An 8,916-nucleotide genomic window follows, 5' to 3' on the forward strand; every position below is an offset into this window, starting at 1 on the left:
TATTCCTAATGCATCAATGCATCCATTAACCAATCATCTTTTCAAGTCATTTGTACGTTTATTTGAAATTATATAGACTATTTTACTAAAAAGTAATCCTTTTTTTGCAGATTATTACTCAAAAATTCTATAATTTTGAATAAATGATTATTCAAGTTCAAGTTCACTTCTGAGAACTGAAGTAATAAATGCATTATAAATGCATTTTTTTAACAGATATTCCAAATTGTTTTAACAAATGTAAGTAAAAATTCTAGAAATATGAAAGTAATTAAATATAAAATAACCTCTTCAAGTACTATGTTTATTTCGTATACATAAAATTAAAATTTTTATTTTGCAATTCGTAGAGTAGAAACTGAAACAACAAATATAAGATCAAAATATCATAATTTATAATTCCAGATAAATAAGGATAATGGAAATGACGATAGTGAAGGTAATAATAATTCAAATTCGTAACAAACGCTCGATAAATTTTATTTTTCCATGTATCACGTGACATGATCGGAATTATCCAACTAAATAATATACAGCAATTTGCAATGGTTGTGTTTTCGTGTGCATATGAGTTAGAATATTAGAAAAAACGTATTATTAAATGTCTTATGTAAAACTCTCGAGTATAAGAGAATATCTCGACATAGTAGGTCTTCGCCGCAAGCCAATTAAAAGGTTGCGCTATTAAGGCACTCTATGCCAGGAATATGTTTAAGGTGCACGAACGGTACAAACAGGATCCATGAAATATATAATATATAATATGTTTTATATATAGATATCTCTATAAAAGAAATGAAAATACATCATGTATGACAAATGGTAAATAAATGTACGTACATATACAGATTTGTGATTTAAGAGAAATTAAAACTAGATATATCCTAAAAAATAATTGGACGGCGGTCTAATGTATATTTTAATAGTGATTCATTTTTAATTAATTATTCTGAATGACGAAGGGGAATGTATGCGAAAATTTTTAAAACTACTATAGTAAATTAACAATAATGTTAACAAAATTTACATCAATTTTCTGTAATTTTTCTATTATTTTCTTGTCTCTTTTAACAATATGTATTTCTAGAATATTTTATTTATATATAAAAATCTTTTACAAAATTTAAAAGATAAAAGGGTCGTTAAATTTAAAACGAAATAACGTAAATGCTCTACGATTGTACTTGTTAGAAACGGCGTCATCGATATTATCTCTCATTGACTTTCATAGTCTGATTTCACTATTCGTAGTAGCACAGTGGGCGTATTTGAAGCTTTTTGTTTTCATTTCAATAAAAGAATTCTTTGCTCGTTTGAAAAACCTTGGATACCATATTTTTCTTTATTCGAGTCGAGTGCCTTATTCGCTTAAAAATATCTATACATTCGATCTAGACAATATACACAACACATTAAAATTCTGTATACACATAGTACGATCATAAAATTGTCCCATTGCACAATGCTATAAATATAATCGTAATAACAATGCACTCGACATCGAACTTGATAAGGTATTAAAGGTTGCATTATCACGTATTTCACAATATAATAATTCATTTATTCACTCGAAATATCGAGTTTTAGTCAAATTTTCTGAAACTATTTGTTTTCTTAGATAGTCTAAATGATATTTAATATATCCAATTGACCGGAACCCATTGATGTTCAGTTGCTAAAGCATCTAACGCGACGATCACTTGTCTAAATGTATTGTCGAAATCTTCATTCACAATCACCAGATCAATATATTTTTCGTAAGCACGCTGCAAGGCCGCAGATTCTTCCAACGTAGCCTTCAAATCATCTTCCTGAATCAATAAGAAATAAATTTAATTTAATTTTGAAAAGTTTGAGGTACGTATAATCAATGTGTATCTATTGATTATGATTTCTCTTTGAATATTATATTGAATATTATATGATTTTGTACAGTGGTAAATTTTTAGCAGTTACTATATATCTACAAGCAATTACACTACATTAAAAAAATGAAGAAAAAAATGAATTTGCATGCAGTACAAACCTCGTACAACGAAGCAAGGGATTCCAATGTTCTGGCTCTTCTCGAACTGTATCTGATGGAACTCTGGCGGTCAAACTAGCAAAGCCAACATCAAATACATACAAAAGATTAAATAAAGAATGCTACATAGATTTGAGAAGAATGGGAATTGTACGATGGGAAATATGTAAAAATATTCAATATAAATCTAAATGGAATAGGAAACATAATATTTAAAAATGAGTTTTATGCAAAATGAATTTTATAGGAGAAATAAATTGTTTTAATCGAACGAAAGTGCATGCGATACATGTACAATAGGCAAATTACACGTATTTACACGACGACGGCAAACAGACTGGCAGGCAGAAATTTGAAAAATTGTATCGTAAAATATTTGATAATTATGTTTATTTGAAACGATTTGTGCCGTCGATATGTTTCTTTTTTATACAAATTTCATCTATCAAATTATTCTTTTACAAACTTCTCCTTTTTATATTTTTCATATAAAAATTGGAAAATATTTTAAAGAATTATATAAATTTATATAAATGTTTTTTCATTAAATCTACAATAAGATGAATAATTAAGTAGCATTTGTAAATAATATTTCATAAACATAGATTTTTTTGATTTTTAATATTGATCATATCCGAAACAAATTTATAATTTTTATTATTATTATTAGAAAAAAAGAAAGGAAAAAAAATATATCTGTTATATAATTACCGTCAAATTTCGACTACTCGTTCCAGTCGATCTTTGTAAATCGTACAGCCATTTCAATTGTTCCATTCCTGGCGCTGCTATGAAGATGACATAAGGCATGAACTCGGTGCTGTTATGAAGTATTTTCAAAGCTGCTGGACTACAATCCAAAACACACATTTTCCCTGCTCTAATTAATTCTCGCACAGAATCCAATTTTGTACCATACAAATGGCCACCATGTTCTCCGTATTCGAGATACCGATGCTCTCTGATGTCTGTTTCCATCGATTCGCGATCGATAAACCAATAGCTTTTGCCATCCTCTTCGAGTACTCTGGGTGGTCGTGATGTATCTAAAATGATATCAGTGAGTAAATATTACAGTTCTAATACTTAAGAGCGAAGCTTTTTATATTATTTTATTAGCTAATTTGATTACAATTGAATAAATTATTATATAGTGTAATAAATTCGTCAACTTTGTGTATCATTTTAGACAAGATTTTACCATCATATAAATAATTATGATATTTACACGGAACAATGGTACCAAACTTCTCAGAATCACTATTTATCAGCCTATTCTTCAATGTCCTACGACCAACACCTCTCGCACCGACTAAAGCCAAGGTTTTACGTCTGAAAGGTGGCATCCTGGCTACTTCTTCATATAACAAAAGTTCTGCACTATCAAATTCACCGTTAGACTTCGATTGATACATCTTTCTTTTCTTCTTTTTAGAAATCTTGGTCCCACAAATGCTAATTTTGTGTACAAAGTCAGCTTCCGGTGGAACAAACGCTTTCCTTCGTTCTTCCAGTTCCAAAGATGGGATTAGCCCAGGTGGACCTAAACCTTCACCTTCCACTCTTCGAGCTTGCCACCAATTTGGATCCGCCTGATCCACGATTTGTAGTACATCGCCTTTTTGGAACGGAAGTCCAATCTCCCTACATGGTAACAGAGTATCTTCTGATGGATCGTAGTCGAAGAGCGCTCTCATGTAACACTGTAATGGAAAATAGGTATTTTTCATATGAATGAATTTTATTTTATTAATTTTGCTATGTTTGTTTCTAGACTAAAGTTTCATTAATTTTTTATATTTTTTGAAAAATTTTTTCATTCATATTGCATTCTTATTTTTAAAGTCTAAGTTTTTGTAAATTTAAATTGTTTCATGATTTTTATTTTTAAAGTGAAATTTTTATAATTTTAATTTTTTAATTTTTTTCAATTCGCTTGTATATCTTATTTGATAAATATCATCAATATTAATTCTATTTTACAAGTTTTACAAAAAACGATCACGAGACACATGCTATTACACTTTAGTTTTCAACAATTATTTTTATATTTAGAATATAATTTTAATAGAAGGTTGACTATATCTATTGTCTAAATTTTATAAGCAAAACAGTAAAATCTATAGTTTAAAACCAGTAATGTAATAAAATTGTTCATTGAAACCATATGTTCCATATGGATGTCATTAAAATGAATGTAAAGGCTTCAAGAGGATTAAACATATTTTTGAATATTGTTGTACTACACAAACATTTTCAAATACATTTTAAATTTAAATTTATTCAATAAATATTCAAGAAATAATAAAAGTTCCTTATTAATTTATATATCAAAAATTACCCTTCTCTTACCGTAGATTTTACAGGTCGATTGCCATCGGTGGCGATACCAGGCGCCAGCTTCAGCGACAAATTCTCCTTTGCCTCGTGAATGGCTTCCTGAAGCTCCTCAGGGTTGTGAACTTCCTTTCCATTTACTTCGAGAATCACCTCACCGGTTCTAAGAAGTCCTTGGCGGGCGGCCGTGCTTCCGCCCAGGATCCTGGCGATGATCAAGTTGCCAGATTCGTTGACTTGCACTGTTAGGCCCTGTGCAAAAACGGACCAGTGAAAATAAACTTCATTTCCGTTGAACATGACCAGGTTTGCCATTTAATACATTTAGACAACAATTGGTGATTCTGTGTCTAATTCATTTTTGTTAGTAGATTCTCACAATTTACCTTGTTTACGAAGTCTTAATGTTTCTATTTGAATATAAACGAACCTGATGGAACAGAATATTCACGATCATAGTTCTTGCACTTTTGTTTGTCGAAAATACATTTGGCGAAGAATGTTATGAGATGCGTTTCAAAAGTAACTTGGGATGCAAGATACTGGACGAGGAAATATAATTCTTTTGAATTTCGAATTTCGAATTTAATATATCCAAAAAAATGAATAATCAATTTCTTTCGAACGAAAAATTTATTATTCTCCTGTTAAAATATTTGATATAAAGTTATATTGATATTGATACAAAGTTTGAAACTTTAGCCTGTGGTTTGAAAAAATATATTAGATCCATCATCGTAAAAGCCACGTGGTCTCGAATCATTGCATGGATAATAAACGTTCCGAATTATTTATGAATCGCGAGTGGCATTTCCGTCTTTTCTTCGTGCAAACGTGTTAAATCCGATTCGGAATGGAATATCAAATCTTCTCACGTGATGGAATAGTAAACTTCTAAAACTAGAATCCACGATTGAGAAAGTTGGCGCGGACAGTTGTATACTTCTTTGTTGATCGTTCGAGATGTGTTCTCTCGTCAGCCACACTTTCTTCGTCGTCGGCGGAACGAATCGATGAGCGCAGAAATTAACCATCCTCCAATATTCTCAACTTTTGGGGGATCCAATTAAGAAATTTACAAACCAAAATGGTTTGAAAAAATTTTGAAAATATTTTTCCTTGTATTATCTTATCTTTGTTGAATATTCTGTACCGTATGACATCTTCAAAATATTTTCAAAAAATTCTAAATTAATATGAATTCTCACCAGGGGTTCATCGGGCTGCCTTCTCAGGCCGACGACTCTGACGGCTTCCATCCTCTCGTTAGTGGGCATCGTCAGTAACGACGGTTCCGGCTTCGATGGTGGCGCTTCCTTCCTCTCGACGACCGCGTCGTGGGTCTCCAGGAGCGCTTTCAGATGCGAGCTCCTCAACAATCGCACGAGTTCCCGCGCGTTCTCGTCCCTCGAGGAACGGAGCGCGTGACACACCTCGTCGACGATGTCACAAACGGACGAGCATACCGGTTCCACGTGGAGTGGAGGATCCTCCAGACGCTCTTGGACCTGCAACAGTCACGACAGTCGAGTTAAACTTTCGTGGGAACTGGTTTTCGTTCCGGCCCTCTTCGACTAACGAGACTTTTTCTTAGTTCTCAAAATCCTCAGATAAGATTCTCACTTTGGAAAGTTTATCTGCCGGATTATTTGGTATTTTTAATTGTTGGATTCGAAGCCTTCTTTCGAACAAAGTGGAAATATAAAAATTTTATCAGTGATCGCAATAATTAGGTAATTGCATATTATTTTTATTACTAATGTTTTTGCAAATGTTTATCGAATGGGTCGATTTTCATTGAAGAAATAAGTCGAGCTGCTCGTCTCGATCTCCTTTCTGGGCTACGTGTATACACAACCAAAGCCACAAACAGTGAACGGCTTAGCCAGTTGTGAAAGTCGAAACGGGTTTCCGCATTAAATTCACCGTACGAGGAACCTTGATTGCTCTTCGTCCCTCTCGTTTAACTCGAGAGAAATGAAAGTTCTCAGACTACTTTTGACTCAACGATCAAATGTTTCTCAAATTTAATTATTTTCATGATGCTAAAGATATTTTTCTTTTTTTCTTTCCCTCTTATCACTAAACTAAAATTTTTGTCGCGCTAATTTTTCCTCTCTCCTTTTCATTTCATAACTCGATAAAAATTATGAGAATTTTCTGCCAATCGTTCAAAAGTGAAATTATTATTGCGCAACCGACGACCCGGCGTCAACGAGGTTTGATTGGATTAGTGTCGACTACGTAAGGCTGGTGTACTCCACATCGAACCAGCCAATGCAACGATACAACAATGAAAGAGTAATTACGAAAGTAGGTCGGTGTTTCAGAACCACCTTCGAGAATGCTTGATACCTGAACACCGCGACGGTGTAACGACGCCAGCCAAAGAAAATAATCACCTTTCTGTATAATTTTTTTCTTTCCTTCGATACATAGAAAATCACGTAAAAATCATAACATATACCATTTTATCAATGCCAATCGAAATTATCATAACGAATGATAAAGAACTATGAATGCATATATAATAAGACGCTACGAATAAAACGTTTATTAATAGACTCAACGTATTATTACGGATAAAAGACTTATTAATAATCTTTTTTAATACCAATGCTTATCGACTCACAGGCTATTAATCAATTTTGTTAGTGAACGATAATCTCAAAGTTATAATATCAATAATGACATTTTAATGAAAAATACGAATATTTAATGACAGTCTAATTAACTTGAATATTAAAGTAAGTAAATGTTAGCTAAAACATTTCACTGTAAGAAACTAATATCCCACAATTTTTCAATTACAGTTTTTCTATCAATCTTTTTCCCAATTAAACGTTGTGAAACTAATCGAATAATATTTTCTTACAGAGTTTGATACAAATGGAAATTACTTGGCGAAACTGTCGAAGTGGCTTGTTATCCACGGCCACGATGATTCATCGCCGAATCATTCGCGTCGATACATGTGCATCGCAGATGCACGCCACTTTTCTTTCCACGATTCGGTTCCAGCATCGAGGATATGAATCACGACACGACGCAGGTTGTGAAAAAATTGCGCTTCCCCATAAAACTTGTATACCGAAAAGATCTTCGACTTTTTGATCTCTCGACCCACGCGACTACATGATATAAATCAACTTGGAAAATCAAAGAACACGAATCGAGTTCTATTTTCTTTGAGACTTGGGAAAATAGATTATGATTTACGAGGACGAGTGTGATTTCGATCGTTCCATTAACGTTTGTTAATAACCATCTTATGAATTATTAACTCAAATTTTGATCTTCTGTTTGAATAATCTATTTTTTTTATTTTCAAATTAGTGCAAATTATTTTTCGACCGATGAAGAGAAGAGAATTAATGGAAGAAAAAATTGGCTGTAAAAATTAATCAAAATTCGACGTCGAAGGTATTTATCCATATGTTGCAAAATTGTCATTATCGTACACATGAATTATATCGCATTTATCATGGAAATGATGATAGAACAGCTGGCATTCAACAAACGTTGCAACCTATAATGAATTCTTCTGTTCTTCCGTGACGTCCCTGAAAAAAACCTCTCACGAAACAAACATCAGGATTGATGAATAGCAAGTCCCTTGTTACGTGTATCGATAATTTAAATTGTTTATTATTTATTATTTATTATTACCACGATTCGAATGACTGCCCATTTCCTAACTATTTTTCTCGGCTCCGTTATACTTCAATACTTTTGGGGAAAAAAAATCAAATCACTTGTTTCTTCTTTAAAACAACAAATCATGAAACCTAGAGCGTCGTTACTACGATTATTACTATACGATTTCCAAGAAAGCGCTCAACTATTATTCACTCGTTCCCACGAAAAAAAAAAAAAAAGAAAAACACGTCACAAATAGAACAATTCATCCTCGACACAATTAAAAGACAAGACTTCGTCTTTCCTTCGATTGCTTTGAAAATTTCACGTTTCGATCACAGATCGCGTCTACGAGATCCAGCCGCCCAATCTCGAGATCCACTGATCACACGACGCCAAGAGGGGCCAACGGTCAACAAATCCCGCTTTCTCTCGATCTCACGTGTCGCTGTAGCGATAACAGTCCTACGACGCGATCTCAAATCGATCCGCCAAATCCAGTTTTCTGTCCCAAAACTCGTCCGAAACTCGCCACCAGCGAGACCAGAATTCCTCTATATATCGAATATATCGAAAAGAAATCACGACTTACACACGAAACGCGAAGAAACGCCGAGGCAGAGGTCGCCTGTCTCCCAGCTAGGACGCTTCTGTTTGGAGAACCGATTGGCCTCTCTCCTGGAACTGGAGTACGCCGTATCGATCGGCCAGGGACGTGAGGGTTCCACTCGGCCGGAGACTATTTCACGGGGGGAAACTGATGAAGGGTTTCCACGAGGATAAACCAAGGCTTGGATGACACGCACACCGTGTGTGTTGCTTAGGTAAGCGGCGTCAGAAAACTGCCGCGCCTACTGACGTTTCTTTCGCCCCCACCTTCGAGCCAGCTCGTTCAGGCTGCCCGTCTGAAACAG

At 33.9% G+C, this 8,916-nt stretch overlaps 1 protein-coding gene and 3 long non-coding RNA genes across 8 annotated transcripts in view; 3 read left to right on the plus strand and 1 right to left on the minus strand.

Annotated features, from left to right (window-relative positions):
• Positions 1 to 12: 12 nt before the first annotated feature.
• Positions 13 to 1,410, plus strand: LOC116185401. Its single transcript, XR_004150243.1, has 2 exons — positions 13 to 240; positions 406 to 1,410. It is a non-coding gene; the product is annotated as an uncharacterized LOC116185401 (long non-coding RNA).
• Positions 464 to 8,916, minus strand: part of LOC102678393 (MAGUK p55 subfamily member 6) — a 19,629-nt gene continuing 11,176 nt past the window's right edge. For 2 of the 5 annotated variants that reach the window (XM_006614021.2, XM_006614022.2), the window contains exons 3-8: positions 5,572 to 5,871; positions 4,379 to 4,615; positions 3,255 to 3,729; positions 2,738 to 3,072; positions 2,027 to 2,101; positions 464 to 1,811 (exon numbers count right to left, since the gene is read on the minus strand). In XM_006614021.2, the coding sequence (XP_006614084.1) occupies positions 1,635 to 1,811; positions 2,027 to 2,101; positions 2,738 to 3,072; positions 3,255 to 3,729; positions 4,379 to 4,615; positions 5,572 to 5,871 (1,599 nt within the window). In that variant the 3' untranslated portion in view covers positions 464 to 1,634. Of the gene's footprint in view, positions 1,812 to 2,026; positions 2,102 to 2,737; positions 3,073 to 3,254; positions 3,730 to 4,378; positions 4,616 to 5,571; positions 5,872 to 7,800; positions 8,001 to 8,594; positions 8,878 to 8,916 lie in introns of those variants that run through there. The other 3 variants (XM_006614024.2, XM_006614025.2, XM_006614023.2) reach the window with 3 other exon arrangements.
• On the plus strand, positions 1,715 to 1,993 carry LOC116185399. The gene is made up of 2 exons (XR_004150241.1): positions 1,715 to 1,857; positions 1,936 to 1,993. It is a non-coding gene; the product is annotated as an uncharacterized LOC116185399 (long non-coding RNA).
• On the plus strand, positions 6,478 to 7,430 carry LOC116185400. The gene is made up of 2 exons (XR_004150242.1): positions 6,478 to 6,676; positions 7,241 to 7,430. It is a non-coding gene; the product is annotated as an uncharacterized LOC116185400 (long non-coding RNA).

The sequence above is a fragment of the Apis dorsata genome, unplaced genomic scaffold, assembly GCF_000469605.1.
Source record: "Apis dorsata unplaced genomic scaffold, Apis dorsata 1.3 scaffold_169, whole genome shotgun sequence".
Lineage (NCBI taxonomy): Eukaryota > Metazoa > Arthropoda > Insecta > Hymenoptera > Apidae > Apis > Apis dorsata.